Genomic DNA, 26871 nt, shown 5'->3' on the forward strand with positions numbered 1-26871 from the left:
GCATCTCTTTTTTTCTCAGACTGGTAAGATATAAAAAGTCTGAATTGCGAGAGAAAAACTCGCAATTGTGAGAAAAGTTAGAATTGAGATAAAAAGTCGCAATTACCATTTTTTTCATTTTTTTATTCAGTTATTTATTCATTTCAGATCTCAAGTGTCAGTGAAAACTAAAAAAAAAAAAAAAAAAAAAAAAAAAAAAAAATTAAGCTAAACAATTTGTTTTTAATAAAAGCACCAAAAAATTACTAAACAGACTAAAATGAAAATAAAAGCTAAGTCATTAATATTAATAATAGGGCTGTCAAACGATTAACCGTGATTCATCGCATAAAAAATAAAAGTTTGAGTTTGCCTAATATATGTGTGTACTGTGTAATTAGTGTGTGTGTGTATATATATATATATATATATGTGTGTGTGTGTGTATATATATTATGTACAATTTTTTTTATATATAATATAAATAATATAATATTATAATACATATACTTGTAAATACTTCTTATATATTTATTCATACATACATGACTGGGTTTGTATTTATATATACACAATAATTACACAGTACACATATATTAGGCAAACTCAAACTTTTATTTTTTTTTTATTTTATTTGTATGCAATTAATTGTTTGACAGCCCTAATTAATAAAAAATATAATAGTAAGTAGTACTAAAACACAGTTACTCTCTGTAAACATATTGCATAGTAAAAGTAGCATGTCATTCAGAGCACAGCCTGCGAATATATTTGGACAACTAGACTGGGTCAGGTCTCAGATTCCAGTTAATAAAAAAACATGTGGATATAACACAACCCCTTACTAATGAACAGCACAGTCATTTAGCCGAATGCTTCAAGGCTCTTAAAATCAATGCTCTTATCTGCAATCCAAACCAAGCAAGTACATTCAGCTCATGGGCTATTTTAATGAGCGCTAACGGTTGAATTATTAATACTGTATTAATTTCACATTAATTAAACTTGTATTAATTCATTGTAATTCCTTTCACAAAGACTTCCACAGATGGGCGAAGCCTCTCCCATGAACACACACTATTACTAGACTGTCACAGCAACACTTTAAAATTCTCTTTACAGTCTTAACTCCGACAGAAGCACAGTGTCAAAACCTGCCAGGCTCATTTCAGAGAGGGTGAGCAAATAGTGGAGAAGAGAAGGGGAATTCTTTGAAGGAAGCAATGGAGAGCACAAAAGCGCGAGATGGAAAGAAAGAGCTGGATAATTTAATTTTCCATCTTTGGTCACTGACAATAGAAATGTTGCCCAATTCATTGGAAACCCACCATGCTAAAGACACACACTTCAACATGAATATGCACTCACATGATAGTCTATGCATACATACACACTTAAAACGGCATGTGCAAAATGTGTGAAATTCAACCACGAAGACACAAAACATTCTCAAAAACCATGGTGACAAACACCCAAGGCACTCAGTTAGTGAAAAGCAAGTTTATTTTAGCTCCGTATCATTGAAAGACTATTTACATGTTCATTTCCATTTTTCATTAAGTCGCACAATATCACAGCATTAAAATTCAGCACATTAATATGCAACAAAACATTGAAAAACGCTCCACTGCCCAATAGGAATAAGACAAGCTGACATCAGGAGCCAATCAGACCGCAGCGATCAATAATAGTCCTCCAGATCTTGCTTTTCACCCTGATTTTGAATCTGCTGCTGTTTCTTGTAGAGATCTGCAATCTGAAAGAGAGAAAGAGAGAGAGCGACTGATGCAGGAGATCAGAACAGTTCATTTTGAAAGGGTGTGTTTGTGTGCCTGTGCGTTTCCAACCATCGGGAGACAGGAATAAAAGAAAACCGAAATAAATGAACTGTGAAAATGAGAAGGAAAAGAAAGAAAGACAGTGTGGAGCGTAAAAAGATGGATTTCCTTTAACGGATCCACTCCACTTGCTCCACTAAATCACAATGTCACGAAGCTCCGAACTGCGCCAATGTCATCACGTTTGACTTTCAGAAGGAAAAACTACTTTAAAATCTCACTCTTCCTGTCTCTATGCCATGGAAATACAACACATATATATGATGTCACATCCATACATTATGCACTTATGACATTTGCTTTTGAAAGGAACGTCCCATGTGGGGTAATTACTCCTACGCTTGTGCTTTTCTACTTTAAAACATATTTTAGTACTTCTTATTCATTTTTCATTTCTTATTCAAACTTTTCAGACCCACTGTATTCACAATAGCACAATGTATTAAATAAATACACAGTGTGTCCACTTATGTCTTGCTCCTCGTTATTCTGCATTTTGTATGTTACCTGTGAACCTGTGGTGGCATCCTCTGGTTTCTTGTCATCTCTAATCCTAAGGTACCGTGGGAAACGAAGTGAAATGCCTTTCTCTGGGTCCACCTGATGGCCAAAGAGAGAATGGCACCATAAAGAGCCAAACTTAAGCACAGTGAACTAAGACCCTGGCACTATGATCTATACAACAAAAACATCAGTCATCAAAAACACCAATTCAGCTTCATGATTCACATGTGCGTGGTGTACTGACCAATCCCATCGCTGCCTTGTAGATCGGAGACAGTGAAAGGTCAGCGCATTTCACCTCCCACACTTGCACCGCCTCCAGCCAGACATCTGGCTCTGCTGATTGGTCCACTCGGTAATATGGGCGTGGTTTAGGTAAGATGTGCTCCTGAGATGGATTGCACACAAAGATGTTAAACATGAATAAAGGAACATAAACAACATGGAACCCAAGAAAGTGTAAAGCTTGCTTTACCTTTAAGAAATTGTAATGTTGCTCCAGATCTTCATCTTTGAAGCCTGTTCCAATCTGACAAAAAACATCAAATAAATATACTGCAGAATCTAATGAACAATAAAATTCAAGAACACAACAGTTATATTAATACATACATCAACAGCCTGCTCACCAAGCCTGCATTTATTGAACTCAAAGTAAAAAACAATAACATTTAAAATATTTTTATTATTTAAAATAACTGCTTTCTATTTGAATACGTTTTAAAATGTAATTTATTCCTGTGATCAAAGCTGAATTTTCAGCATCATTACCACAGTCTTATTGTCATATGATTCTTCAGAAATCATTCTAATTTCCTGATTTGCTGCTCAAGAAACATTTTCAAAACAGTACATTTAATACTCATATGTGCTCAATAATGCTCGAAAAAAAAAAAAAATTATATATATATATATATATATATATATATATATATATATATATATATATATATATATATTTTGTTATAGCAAAAAAAGCTGAGTAGAATTTCTTTTTTTTTTTTCAGATTTTCTTTGATGAATAGAAAGTTCAGAAAAATGTTTTTTTTTTTTTTTTAGCAGCAAATCAGAATATTAGAATCATTTCTAAAGGATCATGTGAGTGAACTAATGATGCTAAAAATTCAGCTTTGAAATCCCAAGAATAAATTACATTTTAAAATATATTCAAATAGAAAACAGTTATTTTAAATAGTAAAAATATTTCAAAATTTTCCTGTTTTTGCTATACTTTGAAACAAATAAATGCAGTCTCTTAAAGCATTAAAAATCTTACCGTTTAAAAACTTTTGAATGGTAGTGTATATTCTCCTGTTCAAATACATGCAGTCCATTTTTGAAATACATTAATGCTCTTATATAGCAAGGACACATGAAACTGATCAAAAGTGACAGTAAACATTTAGAATCTTACAAAAATATTTCAAATAAATGCTGCTGCTTTGAATTTTTATTAATCTAATATCCTGGGAGGAAAATGATGGTTTCCACAAAAATATTAGGCAGCACAGCTGTTTGTCAACATTGGTAGTAGATGTTTCTTAAGCACCAAATCAGCATATTAGAATGATTTCTGAAGGATCATGTGACACTGAAAACTGAAGTGAGGATGCTGAAAATTCAGTATCCAAAGGAATCATTTCACAACATTGAATAATAATAATAATAATATCTATTTATATAAACTTAACAGTACATAATCATTTAATATCTGCCACAAATGTTTATATATGCGAGTAATTAAATTAATTAAATCTGCATATTGTAGAATTGCTTCAATTAAAATCTTTAATCAATCCACGGTCCTAGTTTTCACTTGTCAACGCGCACACACACACACACACCTTGCAGACAGACTGGAACTCCTCGTTCTCCTCATCGTAGCAGGCCAGTAAAAATCCTCCATAGCTGCCTGCTCTCTTCCCCTTTCCCAGATAAGCACCAATCACGCACAGATCCACTGTGTCTCCAACACCCTCCAGATAGTCCTTCTTCAGCTGCAGAAACAGACCATTAGAAACAATACAGTAGACAGGCAAATGACAGTCCTGACAGTAGTATAAATAAGACTAAATTGCTAAACCACACCGCAAGAAAACATTTTAACTTTATCTCTGTCAGGTTCTGAGGTACAAAAACTAAAAATACATATAAATGTACCCAAGAGGCAAAACGACTCAAAATTGTCATCACTCTACCCCTTTGTCATTTCAAACATGTATGACTTTCATTCTTTTGTTGAGAAGAATCACAAAGAAATGTTTTGGCACAATGGCAGTCTCAGTCACCATTCACTTTTACTGTTTTCAAACAATGGAACTGAATGGTGACTGAGGCTGTCATTCTGCTAAACACGTAGTGTTACACTGAAGAAAGTGTAAAAAAAAAAAAAAAAAAAAAAAAAAAAAAAACATTCAGACAAGTTTGAAACATAAGGGCTGTGTCAAACCTAAAGCTCAAGAATTAGGAGTTTTAAGCAACAAAAATAAAATCATGCTGAAATGAATTCATGAGACATCTGGGGGTGTATGAGAGGGAGGTTCATTATTCAGAATAAATGCTGCTCTTCTGTTCTACGGACATTTTATTCAGCAAATAATCATAAAAAAACAGGAGTAATGGCTGCTGAAAATGCTGCTTTTTTCCTGCTTTGCCTTTAGAAATAAAACATAAGAAGAAAACACAGAAAAAAAACAAAAAAAACAGTTATGAGTAATTTGTCATTTAATATTGTGATGCACAATTTTCTGCCAGAAAATTCAAGATTTATTTCACAACCATGTCGTATACTTTTTTGGTAATCCAATGAATGAAACACTTTGCAAATTAAGTGTGCTTGATCTCATTTCATTCTTTTGTCTTTAATTTGGAATTTGATGGATGCAAACCAAACAATTATTCAGAACTAATGAACAAGTTTGGCATCGATGCAAGACAGATGCTTCACATTAGACAACTGAGACAGAAAATAAGACACAAATAACAGTAATATATTCTTAATTTAATTGGAAGAGCCATTTGTAGTAGTAACAAGCAATTATTTGAATTCTGTGTTGACATGTCAAGTTGCTTGGCAGCCATAAAAAAGCTAGTTCAACCAGACTAAATCTAAAACTCCCGTTGCAATCTACAAAACAATCCAGAATCTGAAAACAACCATCAGCAACAGTTTGCAAAGTAGTTTGTCTTTAAAACACACCATAGATATATCACATTATATAAGGTATAGCAGAATCTCCACCGGCTGTCTCATTTCTACTGTCAGAGTATATATTCCATCATAGCACTGAGCCTTAATGTCAGGATACAGAGCAAGAGAAAAGCTTAATGGGGTGGAAATTACACTTTAATGACTTACACCTTTTTCTGACTTTGAATACTTGTCTGGGTTTTATTTTTTAAACAAAGGATGCATGTGTCTGTCTGAGATTAAAGCACCTAAAGCACCTTGTGTTCCTGCTGTCTGACTTCATAACAGTTCTGCCATTAACTACATAGCATTCTGATGTTTAAAACATTAATATGACAAATTAAACATTTGAAAAGAAAGTGTATTTTCACTATGGACTTGAATAAGTTGTTCACTTTCAGAATGTAAACGTCTTCAGTTGGAAAGAAATTAAGGTTTTTGAGGAAAACATTCCAGGATTTTTCTCCATATTATGGACTTCAGTGGTGGCCAATGGGTTGAAGGTCCAAATTGCAGTTTCAATGCCGCTTCAAAGAGCTCTACATGATACCAACCAAGGAATAAGGGTCTCATCTAGCAAAACGATCAGTCATTTTCTTAAAAAAAAAAATTTGTTTATGTTTTAACCACAAATGCTCATCTTGCACCAACTCTGCAATGTGCGTCTTCATGCATGGCATAATCATCACGTTGGAAAAGTTACACACGGTTAGTTCTTCATCTGTGTACTTAAAAAAGGTAGGGTAGGGCAAAAAACTCATTTTCTCCTCCAACTTCAAAACTATTTGACTTTATGTGCACGTTAGGGCTGCACGATAAATCAAAATGAAATCATGATTAATCAAAAGCTGCAATTGTCATGCCTATCTTTCAGTAAAACAGTTTTGTGATAAGCAGTAAATCTCCATCTGAAGGCCAGAGGGCGCTCTCGCACAGAAACTCCAAATACGCCCGAAGAAGACATGATCACTGCAGCTGAATAAATAGATGTAACTGCTTTCATTGATTCAATGTGACTAATATACACTACTATGACAATGTATGGTTTAACAGTTCTTATTGTAATTTTCCTTATAATACAGTATATAATGCAATGCCTTTATCACTGCTTAGAATACTATGAATACTCTATTCTGTGTGAAAAGCCACAACATCTCACAGAAGGATTCATTTCAAACACTCGAATGACATTATGAAGTGAGTTTGGGGTAAAAACATGTTATTGATTGTGGTATCTTCATGTGTATTCAGCCGTAGTTCACAGAGAAGCTACGCAAACAGCGTTTATTGTTGCAAACGATTTCTTTCGATTTCATAATCGCTCGATTAATTTGTTTGCGATAATGAAGACGATATAGCATAGCTTGTCAGTGGACTGCAGCTCGGTGTACTAAATGCTGCTCCATCTGAACACACCTGCAGGTGAATTACTACTAATTACACAACCAGCTTCACTGAAAAAATGCGCATGACAATCGCCTTCAAATAATCGTGCAAAATAAATGTGTTATTTTAATTTAAAAAATTAAAATTAAAATGACGGGTAATAATAGATTATGACAGAATTTTTATGACCCTGTCCGTCAAAATGGCGAACACTGTTAAAGTCTAGCTCAACCTCTGGTGTCGAGCTAGGGCAAAATGAGCATCTGTGGTTTAAAAAAAAAAAACGGAAGTGGTTGATCGTTTTGCTAGATGAGACCCTTATTCCTCTGCTGGGATCTTGTAGAGCCCTTTGAAGCTGCACTGAAACTAAAGTTTGGACCATCAACCTGTTGGCCACCATTGAAGTCCATTATATGCAGAAAAATCCTAGAATGTTTTCCTCAAATGCTTCATTTCTTTTTAACTGAAGACAGACAGATATCTTGGATGACATGGGGGTGAGTGAATCATCAGAATAATTTTCATTCTAGAAGTGAACTTCTTTATAAACACTGTAATGTGTAATACCTTGAGCCAGTTGTGGGATCGTTTGGCAATCTCATAAGTTGCATGTTTTTCCAAGGTCTTCACCATTAGGCCCTCACAGGAATCTGCAAAACATTTAAATCCTTGAAAAACTCCTTAAATAGACATTAATTAGCCAACTACATTACTAATACCATCGGGTTTTGGACTCACATTTTTAAATGTCAAAGCAATACTGACATAATTGTTTAGCATATAAAGATCTGTCATTCACAAACCTCGTACAGACTGCTCCAGGAACTCAGCGATAACATCTGTGTTGTCAGAATCCAGAGATCTAGCAAAAACAAACTCCCCTTCTTTCTCTTCAAAACTCTCCCGCAACAGAGCCCTACGTTTGCTTAGAGGCTCTCGCACCAGAGACTGCAAGAGACAGACACATAATTCACTAAAATAACGTGGCATGTAAAAAGAGAGATTTCTGAGAAATGCAAAATTATTCAAATGTGACTGGCTATGAGCTGTTATCATGGTCTTACCTCTCCGTTGAGGTACAGCAGATCAAAGGCGTACACACACACCTGAACCTTGATCTCAGATGCATCCACATCCTAAAATCCACATCCACACATAAACTTGTGTAAAGGACTTTTAATAAACATCAAGATTTGATTTTTATATTTAAAATGGTTTAAGATGCAGCATTTCACAATGGAGGACATGCCAGCTTCTCAAAAGCTACTGCAATATCTTCAATTCCATTCAATTATGTGTCTTTCCTTCACATTCAGCTGTTTTACTCTTCAATTTTCTCTCTACTTGTCCCTCTCACCTTCCTTTTCCTCGTGGTGAGGACCTGAAACGGCTGGATCTGTTTCTTTTCTCTGTCCCAGGCCACCGCCTCTGAATCCAGAACACAGGACCGTACGTTTTCTTTCTTCACCTGCGTGAGAGAGAAAGAGAGAGGTAGGGACATTTATTAAACCTACCATCAACACCTGAATAAACTGGATCATCGACGCCGAGCTGTGCCTCACCCCGCAGATATGCCCCTCACAGCCATAACATCTTAAAATTACTTGTTTATAAGGTCATCTGAGCTTTAAACACTACCACTTCACCAACACATAACCCACCGAACCCTGAGGCTGTGTGACATTTACAATTCAGTAGATGTTACAAGTGCATATTGAGTTTGTGAGAGCTGCAGCAGAAAGTGTGGGGCGGTTTTGTAAACGTTTGTAATCCTCTCACATAATTGAATGCGTTCACACAGACAGTGTGTGGTCCTAACAACTGAATTTAAAGGGATAGTTCACCCAAAAATTAAAATTGTCATTAATTGCTCACTCTCATGTCATTCCAAGCCTGTAAGACCTATCTTTGGAACACTAATTAAGATATTTTTGATGAAATACAAGAGCTTTCTGACCCTATATAAACAGCAACGCAACTGACACGTTCAAGGCCCAGAAAGGTAGTAAGGACATCATTAAAATAGTCCATGTGACATAAGTGGTTCAACCATAATTTTATGAAGCTACGAGAATACTTTCTGTGCAGAAAGAAATTTTATGCTACAAATATAGTCAATTGAGCTTAACTTGAATATAAAAATAAACCCAGAATATACCTTTTATAAACCAATTAAATTCAATTGTTTAATAATTAAGTCCAATTAATCCAATGAAGTGTTAGTTAGTGTGTATATGCATTTGTCACTTTTTCCATTACAAAGTATGTTACCATATTTGGCACTCTAAAATATGACTGACAACTGTATTCTGCTGCTGAGTGAACTTATTAATTCCACATATTACATCTTGTTTACAACTCTGACAGTTTTGCTTCTTGTACAATAATTTGATACTTGTACAATAATGAGATTTTGCATTGAGTATCAGTTAACTGAGCAAAGGAAAGGCAGAAGAGATATTACGCTTCTGAGATTGGATATGGACACTGATAAGCAAAACAACAGCGTTTTCATTGATTTATCTGCGTGTGAGCTTGTGTCATTCATCAAATGCTTTCTTTGCTTTAGGGCTAGAATCCATTATTGCTTTCTTGTGAGGAGAACAGAGCAGGATGACAGAGGACAAATATGGCCTTTGAAAAAGAGAGAGAAAGAGACAGATACAGAGAGACTCGCAGAAAAATAAAAAAAAGAGAGAGTCTGTTAGAAAGACTCTAAAAGCGTATCCAAACCAGGTGCGAGCTCAACCATGTTAGTCTGAGTTCCTGCAAACATTTCGTCAGTCGCTTGTTTTTCTATTTTAGTCGTGTCATGTTGGGAACCTCCACCCACGGTGAAATCTCATTTGAACAGAATCCCAAAATTGCTGCATATTCAACATCATATGTCTTGCCTGGCAGTGGTTTTTCCTTACTAAAGGATTTTTGCACAGATTTACAGCCTGGACAAGCTGACGTTAGTAGCCAGAAGTCACAGACAATCTGCAGACATTAAGCAGCAGGAGCTGACAGATTTCACTGAAAATCATGTGATTTTAGAACACATTGTTTTTATTTGTCATCTCCTAGCAACAAGGCGCATGTTTGTTCCATTCAGAATGACTTAAAATCCTTAAAGGAGTAGTTCACTTCCCGAACTAAAATATATAGATAATTTACTCACCCCCAGGTAAATTCATTTTTACTGACATATGGCCTGACAACGTCTCATCTGACCACAGTTCACTGTTGTTCTACTGAAGCTCCCTCATCACCTGTACCTTTCCCCTTCTCGTTTTTGTTTTTTTTGTGTGCAAAGGTATTCTCAAAGCTGTATAAAATTACGGTTGTCCTTACTACCTTTCTGGGACTTGAACATGTTAGTTGCGTTGCTGTCTACGCAGGGTCAGAAAGCGGATTTCATCAAAAATATCTTAATTTGTGTTCTGAAGATGAACGAAAATCTTATAGGTTTAGAACGACGTGAGGGTGAGCAATTAATAACAGAATTTTCATTTTAGGGTGAACTATCCTTTTAAGCTTCAACCCTAAAATGTTTAATATAAAACATGACCAACATAACCATTCTGCCAAAACCTCTCAGGCTCAGATTTCTTAGCAAAAGCAATTAATTGGGCATCAGTGAGCATGTCACACTGAGGCTTAGGCGATCCAAGACTGCCAATTTTTGCCGTATGATGGAATCTTTTATAATCCCTGAAATTAGACAGCAAAACTGTGGAAAGAAATTGTGGAAAGTGTGCACCTGGCTTTAAATGCAGAGACTTTCTTTTGCAATGGGTGCATGTGTGCTACCTGTGGGATCCGTGAGATAATATCAGGGTATTTGCTTGTGTTGTCCTCTTGGTTTCGGCTGAAAATGCGCACCTCTCCATTCTCAAGAATATGGATCTGTTAAATGGAAAGCAAAAAAGCAATTAACATTTTAATCAATGATATTGCTATGGAAACAGAAAGTCACTTTTATGGCTGGAGCTCCACCTTGTGGAATAAAATTAAAACATCACACACCTGGGCTCTCTCTCCATCATATTTATACTCGCAGGTGAAAGATGCCTCATCAAAACGTTTCATTACCTCACCGACCCCTTTAGTTGGGTGAGCCAACATGGGCCGCAGGGGCACGCCTGTAAAACACAACTCTGTTTAGTCTCATTCCAAAATAAATTATGGGAGAACTGAGCAAGTTGATTGGTCAGTACCTGGGGTGAGCTTGCAATGCTTGGGCAGTTCATCTATGCCCTCCTTCAGCAATACAGGAATGATTGCATCATAATTTGGCATCTCACTGAGAGGAACAATTTGAGTCAAAGCAATGAAAACATTATTTGTATGCATTGAGGTGATATGTAGTAACTGCAACACCTGTCCAATTTGTTCAAATCAGACTTCCTGTAGGGTACACATTATGCTAATACTCATTAAACAGGCACTTGTTATGCAGCGGACACCTGTAGTCGTAATTGAAATATTGTTTGTAGTATATGGATAATTATTCCTCACAGCACCAGTTTGTGTTTGACAATCAGGTTGTATTCAGTCTGTGTAGATTTACCTTACGTCAGCCAACAGGGTAGAATATTAAAGAATTTTCAGCCATTTCATATATATGTGGCCCTGGACCACAAAACCAGACATAAGAATTGAGATTTATACATCATCTAGAAGCTGATAAATAAGCTTTTCATTTCTGATTTGTTAAGATAGGACAATATTTGGCTAAGATATAACTATTTGAAAATCTGGAATCTGAGGCTGCAAAAAAAAAAAAAAAAAATCAAAACATTGAGAAAATCACCTTTAAAGTTGTCCAAAGCATATTACTAATCAAAAAATAAGTTCATATATTTACGGTAGGAAATTTACTAAATATCTACATGGAACATGATATGCCACTACTCTTTTGGCAAAAAAAAAAAAAAAAAAAAAAATCTATATTTTGACCCATACAATGTATTTTTGGCTATTGCTACAAATATACCCATGCTATTTAAGGCTGGTTTTGTGGTCCAGGGACACATTTGTATATTCATATACACAAATCTCAATATGAATCGCTTTTCACTAAATCGTCAAGGAAAAATTAAATTTGTACATAGGAACAGTTTATACGGCTATATAAACATTTCTGTGGTAATGAAACAGACTTCTAAAATCTTTGCTAATGAGCTCTAAACCAGAGACCCCATTAAAATACCCAAGACAAGGAGTGTGAAACCAGTCAACCGACATGGTCTTTACAAAACACAATTAGCAAAATAAAAATAGAAATATGACCACAGCCATGGTAATGAGTCAAATCTCTTGATATTATTCAGCCTTTTAGAGGACCTAAAATATATTTTTAAACTTAATGAATGAAAAGCCACAGGTACTTATGTGAATGATAAATTCTGAGTATTGATGCAAATCACTAAATCAGTTTAAAATTCACTTAAATGTGAGGTTTCTAAAATATATTAAACTGATTTATGTAGATGTGCCTAATTAAGAAATTATTACAAAAGTTTTTTTTTTTAACTCCATTTTAATGGTTTAATTCAATTGTATTGATCAAACAGCATGTCTAATTAATTGAAATCATGAAACTTACACAATTTAACAACAATTTACTAACAGTTTAACAATAATTAAATTAAGGCCCTATGAAATCTGTTTTCTTTTCTCTCTTCAGTTTTATTTTTACTAAATTTTGTTGTTATCCATTAGTTTTTTGGATCCTATTTTCTTTAATAATCAAAAGCATCTCTAAATAATTCTCTAAATTAATTTAATTAAAAACAAAATTATTATTATTTTATTTATTTACTTATTCAAATGCTTACATTTTTCTGGTAAATAAATTCCGGTAAATAATTTTTCTGGTAAATATTATTTGAAAATAATGTTTTAACAATAATTGTATTACTAGTAGTAGTAGTATTACTAGTAGTAGTAGTTGTTGTAGTAGGCCTCTCATTACATTCAGTAATATATTTCTGTCACATTTTCTTCAAGTTAAACCAAACTTTTATTTTGACAGGTTGCTGGTGAAGACCTTTGAGTTCTTTTTGTATGTAATATGGCGACAGATTATCTCACAAGAAGTGGTTAAATGATCATGAAATGACTCTCAGAGCAGTGCTAGAGATTATGTTTATGTGTTCATGCACTTATACATTGAGGCGGCAGAGGCTGAAATCACCACGAACACAGGCGCGCTTCAGAATGTGTGTACTAAACGAAACCACATCTGTGCCATTCATTCACACAGAAGAGCCAGGATTCATATTTAAATAGCATTTTTGCTGCTTAATATTTACAGACAGTACTTCATATCATGTTTTGATTTAAGTGTACTGACTACTTTTGATTTATTCATCCAAAATTTGACAAATTCTGTGACATTCTGCGTTATACAGTAAATTCCATTTTTATGACCAGATTCCGTGATTCCGTCCGTGTGTTCCATATCATGGAAATCACAAGGCCCTACTTCAGTATGTGCATTTAGTTGATGAAAAGTACAGTAATAAAGTAAAATAGTGAAAAATCATTGTATTATTATATTTTAATACATTTTAAACTGTATTCAATTTTACGTTTGTGTCAGCAAAACGTTTTAAAGTTTTTATAATTTAACTGAATTTTTTGTAAAATACATAAACCATTATTACTAAGTGTCTTGCTGATATACACATACACTCACCAGTATGTCTGTTTCAGGATCAGCGCTTTCTCCTCCAGCCATGCTCTCCTGTTTTCTGTACTCATTCCTTTCCCTGCATCCAGCACAGCCGGTGGGAATTCTAAAGCAACACAAGAAAAACATATTAGTAACATTTCAGCACTGGTGAACTAAACAGACACCTAATTAATATTTACATGTTTAAACGTTATTCATTTTTTATTCATCATGGCATAGAGTAATCTAATTGCAAATGCCGAATGCCTGGAGGTTCTATCAATGCTCTGATTATAATGTGTGTTAATGCCAGTTTCATTAGGATCATTTCAAACCTTGGCCCGGGGGCGACAGACACACAGCCTGACTGAGAGCCATGAGAACGCTCTGCTCAGCCAATCCGATACGCAGCTTCCCAGCCAGTGACCTGTCAATCACACAAGCAACCAATCAAAATAACATATTTCATTTCCTCATTAATATTCATATAAATCTGCCACCATACAGTTCTATAATCAGGGCCAGCAGCACATCATTTAGATTTAGTAAAAAGCAACTGCCATCCATAAGTTACATTCATTACTCAGTTTTTTTCAGAATTAACTGCATGGTTGGTCAGATGAAAAATGTCAAAAGTCGTAAGTGAAAGGTGAAATGACTCACCGCACAATATATCGAGCCTCAGAAAACCGACACGCCACAAACAAGCCTTTAATAATGTCAATCTTCTTATTCATTGCCTGCCACAAAGAGAAAGAGCAAGCTGATTTTCATTGACAACATATACAATACATGGACAAAATAAACACTCTTTGCAATTAAACCGAACAGAAGTGACAGTAAAGACATTTATGATCTTACAGAAGTTTTTAATTGAAATAAACACTGTTCTTTTGAACTGTCTATCAAAAGACTCCCGAAAAACAATTGTTTTAAAACTGATAATAAGAAGAAATGTTTCTTGAGCAGCAAATCAGCATATTAGAATGATTCCTGAAGGATCATGTGGCACTGAAGACTTTAGTAATGATGCTTAAACTTCAGCTGTGGCATCATAGAAATAAATTATATTTTAAAATGTATTTAAATAGAAAAACAGTTGTGTTAAATCGTAATAACATGTTCACAAATGTACTGCTTTTGTACTCACAGAGTTTCCACTCATGTTAGCAATCTCTTTCAGTTTGTTGAAAACGCCCCCTGCTGTCAGATTGGCTGGTGCAAACATCATTCTCTGGTTGCTGCGGGAACTTTCAGCAACCAATCCCAGGTCACCTTTCTCCTGAGCCTCCGCCTTGATTTTGTCCAGTTGTCGCCCTGGTAATAGAAGTCAACAGTACAGGGGGTCAGGCAAGGAGAATGGTGAATGACAGTAGGGAAAACACAAATATATTTACCGGTTGCTTGAGCGACGGCTTTCATCAGGACGGTCTCCCCAACGCCCAGCTCCAGACCCTGATATGCAGGGCCGAGCTGATTAAGACACAGGTACACACAGCATAGCAAATCATCTAAACAAACAAAAAGAGTATTGAACAGATGAAAACAGTGAAGCTTAGACATTCTGAATATACTGTATGCTACATTTTTCTGCTTTGCACAAGATAAAGTGAAAGTCTTCTCTACAATCTGTTCTCCTAACCGAGGCATTAATCTGTTCACCTCTTCACTACTTGGACAAAATGAAAGAAAAACAAGCCTTTTCTTGCATAAATAATTAATAACCTATTTAAACTTGATGAATTAAACATGCGCTCACCTGGAGAGAGCAGAATTACTGATCGCAGAAAGTTGGAAAGTGTTTCAATGTTTTTCAACCTAAAAAAAAAAAAAAAAAAGATTGAAATTTAAAAGCTACAAATACCCGTTTTCCGTATATACAGCAGAATTGTACCCCATACCTGCCTGAATCCTCTTCAATCTTCTCAAAGGTGCGTGCAACAGCCAAATATGGCACTCTGAGAAAGAGATAAGAAAAAAATTAAACAATGAACTTCCACAGAAAAAGTGTCAATCAAATTGTATTGCTTTAGAAAGAAAAATGTATTTTGCAATTGTATTAAGCTTTCTGTTAATGCCTTGGGGGGGGGGGGAACTTTAATTTCAGTGTATTAATTGTTTCCATTAAATGTTCTTAATCATATAACAGTGATACTGAGTGCTGCAGGGATGACATATTTTTGCAACTCAATTCATAAGTTAGCATTGCCCTGGTTCCCCTGACACAGAAGACCTAATAGGATTTTTCCACTGGCTTTTGCATTATTGCAGAAAATAACTAGGGAAAGTTAATTCTTACACATTTTGTTCATAGATATAATCTAAAATTAGATTTAAAACTTAGAATTTGAAGTCTAAACACAAACAGAACAAATAAAAAGCTACAAAACCAATGGCAGCATCCTCATACTAGGGCTGGGCGATTTTTCAGATTTAATCAATTAATTCAAATTGAATGTTTTGGCACGATTTTATTTTTTGGAAAACAAGGAATTGTGATTTTGAATAGAAATTTTACCAAACGTTAGAATTAGACACTTTGACAATACACCAGTGATAACAGTAAAGAGAAAAGAACTATCCAACTGCATGTGCAAGTACAGCAGTCAAATTACAGATGCCACAATTATGTAATGTTCAAAGGCACAATTACAAAAAAAAAAAATAATAATAATAAATCCACTTACATTATTCTGCTTGCTTAAGATGTGGAGGTGGGTGTGTTTTTCCTACAGGTTATCTTAAGGTTTCTTTTTTTCATAGTTTTACTTTTTTACGTTTTATATATATATATATATATATATATAAAGAAGAAACTATATATAAAAAGGTGGCATGCAGTGCTTCACACAATGATATAAAGCTATTCAAAACATCATTAAATGTAAACTGGGAATATTTACTGGGAATATTTTACAATTATAATTTTTGCGTTAATCACACAGCCCTATAAAAAACAATGGAAACGCAGCGCAATCGAATACAAAACCTGGCTGAAAGCTGCTGTTCATTGTTTTTACAGAACATTTATAGTTAATAATAGTCTACTGGTGCTATACCTTCAGTCATGTTGAATTTACCTTGACTTTTGAGTTTTTTTAAAGCATTTTCCTTGTATTATTTCTGAACATATAAGACAATTTGTACAAGATGTAGTTGTAGATCATGCATCTTTTCTGCAAAGATATTTAACAAGTGATTTGTTTAACATTTACATCATATTGACAACTTTAATCATGTTGTAGTTACATTTCAGCTACAAGTTGAATAGAGAATCGAAAACAAAAAATAAATAAATAAAAATAAACAGATGTTTTAATTTTATGCCATATCGCCCAGCCCTAGCTCATACTACTTTGTCATATACACTAAGCTTCCAACAAATCTTTTAATGTTTATTTAAAGTCTACCACCTGAAAAATTTGATTTAAAATAGTGCTACTGTAAAAATGGTAGTGTAGCTCTGTTTATACAGACTCATTCCTGCAGCACTATTAAATAGCTAATAAAATACAGGCTTTACTTTTGGCCCTTCGTCCAGCAGGCGTGGTCAATGGGATGGTAATGCGCTCTGGAGGGATCAAACTGGCTCTGGACTGCAGAATCCACTGTTTTTTCACTGTCGAAACAATAAAGCTCATTCAAATGGAATCACAGAAAAAATGGTTCTTTTCAAAACAAACAATTATATTTTTTAAGTTAAATATTCCAAATCAGATTCATTTTTAAACAATTTGGCATCTACCTTTTCTTCTCTTTCTGTTCAGCAGCATCAGAGACCTCTCCATCCTTCTTTTTTTCTCCCTCATTTCGCTCCTCTTTCTCCAGTTTTACAGCTGCCTTTCTGGGAGCTACAAGAGATTGTAAGTTATATAAATAGTGTAGAAAATATAACTAAAAAAAAAAATGTTATTAAAAAGACTGAAGAAAACAAACAAGACAAAAATCTCACCAAAAAAGCTGCTGATGGGTTTCTTTTTGGCCGAACCACCTTCCTCTTCTGTGTTTTTTTCTTTCTTAACCACTTGTTTAGGACTGCTATCTTTCTTCTCTTTCTTGTCTTCTTTTTTCTCTTTCTTCCCACTTTCTCCATTTACCTTTTTCTCTTGTTTAACCTCATTTTTATCCTTTTCTTTCATCTCACTGTTTGCATTGTCCTCAACTGCGGTTGTTTTTGCTTCATCCTCCTCCTTCTGTTCCTCGACTGCAGTCTTCTCATCCACGCTCTTCTCTTCCACCTCCATCATCTCGTTGTCTGAGTTGAAGAGAGAAAGAGAAGAAACAATGAATTACACTACGATAATGGAGAGGCGAGACATGTGCACAGAAATCAACTCATCGAACCTGTTTTTCCAGGTGAGGTCTCAACTCGTGCTCTCTTACTCTCCTGTCCTTCATCGACCTCCTTCTCCTCCTCTTTCGTCCCTTCTCCATCACTTCTGCTGTCCAGTTTCCTCTTGGGGAACTGCTTACGGGCTAGGAAATAGAACAGGGATTTTAACATCATAAAGCCTACTGTGTTATATTTAATACATGCTTTTTAGAGTATTAATAATTAAAGAAAGAATAAATGATCAGTAGCACAAGGAGGTGTGCGAGAAGAGACTGATACAGACCAGTCTTGCGTTTGGGAATGCCTGACGGCGATGTTGATGTCGGAGTTGCTGGAGTTCCCGGAGTGCCTGAGGAAGCTGGGGTTACCACCGCAACAGAGGCACTCGACGTGACCGGAGTCGTTGGGGTTATGGGAGTTTTTGGAGATACCGGAGTGGAAGCAGCCTTTGCAACATCAGAATTCTGTTTGTTTACATAGAAACAGATTTGTTAACAGTAGTTCTGACATGCTGTCATGGATGATGCTCACGATTACTCAATAATTTGTACCTTCTCTGGTTTTACTGTTTGAACTTCACTCTGTTTTGGCACCTGCTCTTTTACCATTGGCTGATCTTCATCATCACTGTCTATGATTGCTCGACTGCGTTTATGCACCTTCTTTACTGGCGAATCACAGTCCTGCACGCCATTCTGAATTTTGAGGGGACTTTTTACAGGTCTAAGCAGACAAAAAAGACAAAAACATTATTATCATACAACCTTTTAACATTGCCTATTCATTTTCAAACTCCTCCAACTACATTGTTACCAAAGGAAAGGCATAGAATCAACATAATGGCTGCATTTTAAGGTTTCTACGTTATGCTAAATTATAAAAGATAAACTTAATTCAGCATAATGTTTAATTTGGAAAAAATTCCTAAATATCACTTACTCTGTCTTTGCTTTGACCTGTCCATCACTCTTCTCCTTACTTTTCATTGGCTGAAAGAAAGACCTGTGGGCGGGAACCAACGAGATCACGTTATAAAGACAAATGAGCTTACTCAAGTTGATACTGTATTATAATTTCTGCCATGCATTTGAAAGAAATACAATTTAAAGAAAACCCCTTAATTTCACAGTATAAGTTAGTTGGTGTAGGCTTTGTATCAGAATCAGACGCTACGGTTAATGTAATTTTCTGTGGTTAACAACACGGATAAAACGCAAAAGAAAACAAAACACTCACGCTATGCTTCGCTGCATCGTTGAGGTCTTGCAGTGCTAACGCTGAGTATATCCGGAATATATGTTTAATATATATTTTGGCGTGTTATTAAAAATTTCTGAAGCATCGATGTTTTCTTCCGCGCGCTCAACTCTGTACGATTCGGCGCCAAAGTGACGTCGTTCCCGCAAACAACAGAAACAGCGGGGTTTATTTGGTAGAACTGCATTTTAGTGCCGCCTATTGGATTGGAGGGATTGGATGCAACCGTGTATCGTAAGGAAAAATGATTTTTACTCAAATGTTTACTCAAATTCGGTTTATTCACGTTTATACTGCCTCTAATATAATCTGTATGAATTGACTTTCCTTCTGGCTCAGTGTTTCCCAGCCTTTTCCTTTGTTTGTTCCCTCATGATAAGTAACCTCTTAATCAGAAATGTGTGTGTGTGTGTGTGTGTGTGGTCCTAGTACATTTCTATACAAGTATAGTAATAGGCCTACCAGTCAATTTTGGCCTTATGTGGACATTTTTTCCCCATGAGGAAACAAGCTTATAATATCATACAGAATGATCTTTTTTGAAAATATAAAAATGCATCAAGTTTTGTGTGAAGGGTAGATTTAGATTTACGGGATAGAAAATACAGTTTGTACAGTATAAAAACCATTACGTATATGTAATGTCCCCATAAACCATAAAAAACCCAACTTCTGTGTTTGTGGGTGAGTGTGTGTGTGTGAAATAGTAAATGATGTTTATCTGAAAGTGTAACGATACAAACATGTTTCCTGTAAGGGGTAGGTTTAGGGTTAGGGTTGGGTTAGGGGATAGACAATATCGTTTGGTCAATATAAAATCTATAGAAGTCTATGGAAAGTCCCCACAATTCACAAAAACAAACACGTGTGTGTGTGTGTGTGTAAGAGAGAGAGAGGGAGGGAGGGAAGGAGGGAGGGAGAGAGAAATTCTCTTTTTTTCTATACAATATTTTTAAAAACAACTTAAAACATTTTCGTTAAAAACTATTTTAATCACCATTCATGTGTATAATAAAATTAATTACTGTATTAAAAGTAATTTATTCCTGTGATGAAAGGTAAATTTTCAGCATCATTACTCCTGTCTTCAGAGTCACATGATTCTTTAGAAATCATTCTAATATGCTGACTTGCTGTTCAAGAAACAATTTTATTATTATTATTATTATTAATATTACTATCAATATTTAAAAGAGTTGAGTAATTTTTTTAGGATTCTTTGATGAATAGAAAGTTCCAAAGATCAGTATTTATCTGAAATAAAAAGCTTTTGTAACATTATACACCACACCATTCAAAAGCTTGGAGTCAGTATAATTTTTTTTTTTTATGGAAAGAAATTATAGCAATTAATACTTTTATTTAGCAAGGATGCTTTAAATTGATAAAAAAAAGAAGTGATGATAAAGACATTTATAATTTTACAAAAGATTTCTATTTCAGATAAATGCTGTTCTTCAAAACTGTCTATTCATCAAAGAAACCTGAAAAAAATCTACTGCTGTTTTCAACATAATAATAATAATAATGATTTTGAGCAGCAAATCAGAGCTTTGGAATCACAGCAATAAATTACATTTTAAAATATATTCAAATAAAAAAGCAGTTATTTTAAATAGTAAAAATATTTCAGAATTGTACTGTTTTTGCTGTACTTTGTACTTTGCTTGGCTTGGTGAGCAGAAGAGACTTCTTTAAAAACTTTTGACTGGTAGTGTATGGCCTGGAAACTAGAATTTATTTGACAAGATTTCTGATAAGAAAAGGAGTTTATCTGAGTTAAAAGTATCTGAAAAGGTGTTTAACTGAACTTCAGACTTATCTAAACAGACGCACAGATTGATATTTTTGAAAGTCACATCACAATTTCAACATAATATATTTATATTCTTTCATTTTTTCACCAATCCAGATCAGGAAGTGCAGCAATCAGTATGATCTTACATAAATGTTTGTGTTGCGCTCCAGTGGAGTGATGTACAGGTATTGCAGTATGAGATATGTTCTGTCTCCCTTCCTGTTCTGTCTTAAGCTGAATGTTTATGTGAACCCCGCATGAAGAAAACAATGCTGTCAACATACTTTAGAGCCTTTATGCATGAGATATGGCACACACATATGCTCCAACACCAATATGCTGACGCAATGATGTACCTTAACTTTTGGTTTCTGTATTAGTCACACTCATTAGTCACGCATGTGATGCAGATATGGTTGCTAACACAGCATTCTTGTGACAATATTTTGAATAACAAATGAATTAGACAACTGAATTATTTTTATTTTGTTATTCTGGCACTAGATATTTGGCCAGTGTCTGAACTGTTGCACATACCACTTCTAGACAAATAAGACCACAAGGTGAAAAAAATTTGTGCTTAAATACTCTGTTGATATATCAGACTGACAGCCTATGATAATATGCGGGGATCTGGCTATGGTATTCCTGTTTTAAACTAACTGGACTGACTAGTTCATACAGACTTTCCAGAAAGTAGCTCATTTCAAATAAGTCTAAAAAACAATTGCACAACAAACACACATAGGACTGTAAACAAATGACTAGTCAAAAAAGTTATAGCAAACATATAGTAAATAAAAATTTTATATGCCCATTGTGTGTGCAGTGTTAAATGATTGTAAAACAGGTCTCCTGATCGAACAGACACAGTGATGTTTGTCCAGTTATTCAGTACATCTAGTTAATATGTACAAGAAATAAAAGACGTGAGCTCACTTATGTTAATTTTCACTTTCGTTTCATAAATCTTTGATGGCATATACTGGGAAATTAGAATATGCGGGCAGATGATGTAATGATGATGTAAACAGTCCGTATTTAAGCTCCGCTAGTTCTCCTAGATACATACACAAGTTTTTGTTTTAAGGTATTGAAGGTCTAATAATGGCAGTAAAGGAACTGACATTTCTTGTTTTTGTGTGTTCTTGGATTGTCAGTACAACTGGAGATGAAATCTTCACTTCAACAGGTATTATATTTGAATTAAATATTCATTATTTTATTTGTTTATTAATTTTTTTAACATTATTTTACTGTTTTGTCAGATTTACAAAAAAAAATTCACTTTAGTTACTGATTCCATTAATGTCTAAACAATTATTAAGTTTCTTGTTGGTTTCTTTCCTAATAAATAAACATTTTTCATTACACCTCCAGTTATGTTGAACAAAAAATAATAATCGAATGTTAAACGTGTAGATGTAATTGTTTTCTAGATAAAATTTCACAACTTATTGAAGAGGAGAAAGACCTTCTGGACCTTGTCAGTTTGTACATTGATGCTGAACAAAAAAATTTACAGGAAATGAAGAGGTGAGAATTCCCCATCTAAACCATTAAAGTAATTAAAAGCTTTTCAGTTTATAACAATAACCTGGTATGGGAAACTAATGGTGGATTTAACAATCTTATACTGATCAAGATTAAATTATCTAAGTTAAAGAGTTTACATACACCTGTGGAATCTGCAAAAGGTTAATTATTTTACCAAAATAAAATAATCATACAAAATTCAAGTTATTTTTTATTTAGTAATGAACTGAATAAGATATTTCACATAAAATTGTTACCTGAAAGATCCTCAGCTGTTTTATTTATTTAATTTTATTTATTTTTTTATTTATTTATTTTTTTTTTTTTGGTGTTGTTTTGTTTTGGTTTTAGTTTTTTAGTGATAGTTGTTCATGAGTCCCTTGTTTGTCCTGAACAGTTAAACTGCCCGCTGTTCTTGCAGAAAAATCTTTCAGCTCCCACAAATTATTTGGCGTTTCAGTATTTTTGTGTATTTGAACCCTTTCCAACAATGACTGTATGATTTTGAGATCCATCTTTTCACACTGAGGACAACTGCAACTATTACAGAAGGTTCAAACACTCACTGATGCTCCAGAATGAAACATGATGCATTAAGACCAGGGGGGGTTGAAAACTTTCTGAATATGAGAATCAGGGTAAACTGAACTTATTTAGTCTTTTTAGAAACATGTAAGTATCTTCTGTAGGGCAGTACTAAATGAAAATAAAAAATATGATATTTAGGCAAAATTAAAAAAAAAAAAAAGTCATTAGATGTCATCAAAAGTTTTCACCCCCATCCTACAGTCATCGTTAGAAAGGGTTCAAATATGCAAAAATGCTTGGAAAAAACAAAGGATTTATGGGACCTAAAGGGCAGTTTAATGGTTAAGGGCAAACAAGGGACTCATGAACAACTATCACCAAGCAAACAAACAAACAAACAAAAAAAACAGCTGTGGATCATTCAGGTAACAACACAGTATTAAGAATCACATGTATGTAAACTTTTGAACGGGGTCATTTTTAAAAATTAAACTGTTATTTTCTCTTGTGGACTATTTGTAAACGTCTTTTATGTGAAATATCTTATTCAGATCAGTACTAAATAAAAAATAACACATTTTGTATGATCCCTCTTATTTTGGTAAAATAATTAATATCTTGCAGATTCTTCAAGGTGTGTCTAAACATTTGACTTCAGTTGTACATTTATTTAACACAAAATTTTATCTCCAATCCAGCCTTCTTCTGCAGCTTCAACTTGTGTCATACTTAAACCCTTATGACTCAGAGAAAATCAAAGACCCTGTGGCATCTTACAAACTCTTAAGACGAGTGAGAACTGAATGGTTGAGCATTGTAGACTACGCTCAAAAGAGTCTTTATAAAAGTGAGATCTTATTTCATTTTGTAAAGTGAAATGTCTAAACATGCATTATAGTCTATTAATAGAAATAATTATGTGGGGAAGAACTGGTGCGAGCAATGCATCTATTAATGAATTTGTTCTCATGTTTGAAAATCTTGTAGCGTTTCAGACAGTGCTGACATATGCACAAATCCCACAGGGAGAGGACTGGAGAGGTGCCGCTTCAGGACTGATCAGACTGCAAGAGATCTACAAACTCTACCCACACAACATCACAAAAGGTGAAATATCTGCACTAATGTAGTGTCACTGCAAGAGTTTCTCTTTTTTCCTTTAAAGTTCCAGTCCGAATGATGGTTTAATTTCACATTTCACAGACACCGCTCTAACTGCAGATGAAGCCTACTATGTGGGGTTGGTCGCTTACAGCGAGGAAAAATTCCAGCTTGCTTTTCTCTGGTTTTTGTACAGTCTAGAAAGAGTAACAGAATACTCAACCATTACTAAGCAAGAGTTGCTCCATTACCTGTGTTCCTCAGCCTATCATTTTGGCAGCCTACCTGTGGCAATCTACTTCTGCCAACTGCACCTAAATCTAGGTGAGCTCATGGAGTTTAATACTAATATTTTTAAATGTGAGGTTAATGCTTTGTGATCAGACTATTAAAGTCATCTTTGTCTCAGACCCAGATAACGATGATGTCAAAGTTCTCCTGAACCTGTATAAATACCTTCGCTCACAGAGAACTTCATTCCCTGATATATTCACACTGAGCACAGAGTCAAGTAAATATGAAACACTGTGCAGAGGAGAGATTGATGAGAGGGCAAGTGCAGAGTCTCAAATTTAAATCTACTGACATGTAATTACAAACAGTCAATGTGAAGCTTTGTGTATTGTTTGGATGTTTATTATATTTTATAAAACCAGACCTCCCAGAGGCAGAGGGCGCTGTCCTGTAGGTACAGCACAGGGGGAGGAAACCCCAGATTGATGTATGCACCAGTGAAAGAGGAAGTGGAGTGGGATGAGCCTCGAATCATCAGATATCATGACATTATTTCAGACAGAGAGATAGAGATCCTGAGGAATATCTCCAGACCTCTAGTGAATATCTAACACACACACACACAAAAATCAATAAAATATTTGTCATTATATAATATATACTTATATTTGGTGTTCTATTCACCTTTTGTGGCCTGCTGTAGCTTTCTAGGGCTGAGACTACAAGGGGAGTGTCAAAGAACCGTACTTCTCAAGGGTGATCATCTTATTTTTCACCCATTATGTTCACTCAAAATTGACATTTACATTACATTTCTGTTATATTATAGCACTATTATAGTCTATATATATATAATATCGACTTCACAATATGATAACAACAAATTAAATCTTCTTGTAAAGTGTTACTTAAAAAAAATATTTCCTTGTTTTCAGTGTTTTTCTAGATGAATCTTGGAATATTGTGGTTTCTCGTGTCAATCAGAGGATTGCAGACATCACAGGACTCTCCCAGGACTCACCTGAAGACCTATTTGTACGTTCACAGAAAGAAATCACCTGTTTCTAAGGACAACTCTGTCCTTAGAAATATAGAATAGAATAGAATAGAATAGAATAGAATAGAATAGAATAGAATAGAATAGAATAGAAGGTCTTTCAGACAACATTGGTTTAGTCTGTTTTTTTAACTTTTGCCAAAGAGCATAAGAGCTTTGAGGACTGATTTGTATTTTTATATTGTTGTTTCGTCCTCATTTATCAAGCTTAAGTGGATATCACCTAGGTATCTTCAACAGATTAACACGTATTTTTCTTGTGAAAATATATGTGTTGTTTTACCTGAAGTTATTTCAATTAAGGTGCAATCATTTTCCAGGTTCAGAATTATGGGATTGGTGGCAGATATGAACCACATTATGATGAATGGGTAAGATCACTATACTAAAATGAAGCCACTGCATCAATTTGGGCAACATATTTGGGTATATTTGCAAGATAACTTAATGTTTGATCTCACAGGATGGTGAGAATGGAAGGATTGCTACATTCTTAATTTATGTAGGTTTGGCCCTCTAAATTCCATTGTAAACATTAGAAGTTATTTTCCAAGTTCATTTGCCATTTATTGTTGTACAATCCTTAAATGTTGTGCTCTTGTTGTAGATGAGTGATGTGGAGAAAGGGGGCGCCACTGTGTTTCCTACAGTTGGAGTTGCATTAAAGCCAGAAAAGGTAAACCCTCAAATTGCTGATGATCTATAGTATGATATATTATAATAATGTAAATAAAATTCATGCATCTGCTTTCTGCTGTTTAAGGGTTCCGCCGTGTTTTGGTACAACCTCCACAAGAATGGAAATGTGGATTTGCAAACACAGCATGCTGGATGCCCCGTGTTAAGGGGTAACAAATGGGGTAGGTTTTGAAAGATACTGCAACCAGCTTGGATTACTGTTTCTTTGTGTATATTCTATAATGTATAAATAAATCCAATTGTGTCTTTTCAGTGGCTAATAAATGGATCCATGAGTTTGGACAGGAGTTCAGGAGACCCTGTTCTTTGTCATACTGGGAGTGATAAAAACTGAGTTTTGTAAATAAGATCTGTAATACAGATATACTGTATTAATTTTAACTGTGATTTACTACTAAGTAATGTTAATAATAATTGTATTCCTGTAAATGAGACGCTACCGTTTTCTCTGCAGTTATATTTAAAGCTAAATTTTACATGCTTCCTCTTCAGGCTATGTTTGAATGATGATTTACATGTTTTACAAGTTTTGTGATGTTTGATTTTGGGTTGTGTTTATATATGAAGTCTGAAACTGAAATTTCTGTCTGTGTGTTTGTGTGAACCTCACATGCAGAGTACAAGTCCGTCAATATACCTCAACATCATGAGACGTAATTCCCACAGTATACACACAATAAACCATTAATCATTATTTTGCAAGATTTTAGAGATTGTAAAGTTCTGTGAACAAATAAACAAATCTTTATAAAGTAATTTGTCTGTTA

General features: G+C 34.6%; 2 protein-coding genes across 3 annotated transcripts; one reads left to right on the forward strand and one right to left on the reverse strand.

The window, feature by feature from the left end:
- Nucleotides 1-1464: 1464 nt before the first annotated feature.
- lig1 (ligase I, DNA, ATP-dependent) lies at nt 1465-19296 on the reverse strand. Its single transcript, XM_051129133.1, has 27 exons — nt 19131-19296; nt 18834-18896; nt 18446-18617; nt 18178-18358; nt 17906-18037; nt 17514-17816; nt 17307-17412; nt 17085-17180; nt 15463-15519; nt 15321-15379; nt 14959-15072; nt 14712-14878; nt 14225-14301; nt 13897-13988; nt 13586-13685; nt 11100-11185; nt 10909-11024; nt 10693-10788; nt 8255-8365; nt 7962-8033; nt 7701-7845; nt 7465-7547; nt 4166-4318; nt 2797-2850; nt 2566-2709; nt 2325-2417; nt 1465-1735 (listed from the first exon to the last, which is right to left on the reverse strand). Exons 1-27 carry the CDS (start codon nt 19145-19147, stop codon nt 1661-1663), a joined length of 2964 nt encoding a protein of 987 aa, XP_050985090.1. The 5' UTR covers nt 19148-19296; the 3' UTR covers nt 1465-1660.
- On the forward strand, nt 19274-26824 carry LOC127177182 (prolyl 4-hydroxylase subunit alpha-1-like). Of its 2 annotated transcripts, XM_051129306.1 has the most exons (15): nt 19274-19385; nt 22110-22141; nt 22389-22485; nt 23712-23860; nt 24001-24120; nt 24217-24438; nt 24524-24666; nt 24771-24947; nt 25052-25104; nt 25284-25383; nt 25726-25776; nt 25869-25907; nt 26013-26081; nt 26169-26265; nt 26358-26824. In XM_051129306.1, exons 3-15 carry the CDS (start codon nt 22478-22480, stop codon nt 26426-26428), a joined length of 1299 nt encoding a protein of 432 aa, XP_050985263.1. In that variant the 5' UTR covers nt 19274-19385; nt 22110-22141; nt 22389-22477; the 3' UTR covers nt 26429-26824. The 2 variants fall into 2 exon arrangements, with proteins under 2 accessions (XP_050985263.1, XP_050985254.1); XM_051129297.1 differs by lacking the exon at nt 19274-19385 and having other exon boundaries at nt 22031-22141.
- Nucleotides 26825-26871: the final 47 nt, after the last annotated feature.

Source organism: Labeo rohita, chromosome 2 (genome assembly GCF_022985175.1).
Source record: "Labeo rohita strain BAU-BD-2019 chromosome 2, IGBB_LRoh.1.0, whole genome shotgun sequence".
In the NCBI taxonomy this organism is placed as follows: domain Eukaryota; kingdom Metazoa; phylum Chordata; class Actinopteri; order Cypriniformes; family Cyprinidae; genus Labeo; species Labeo rohita.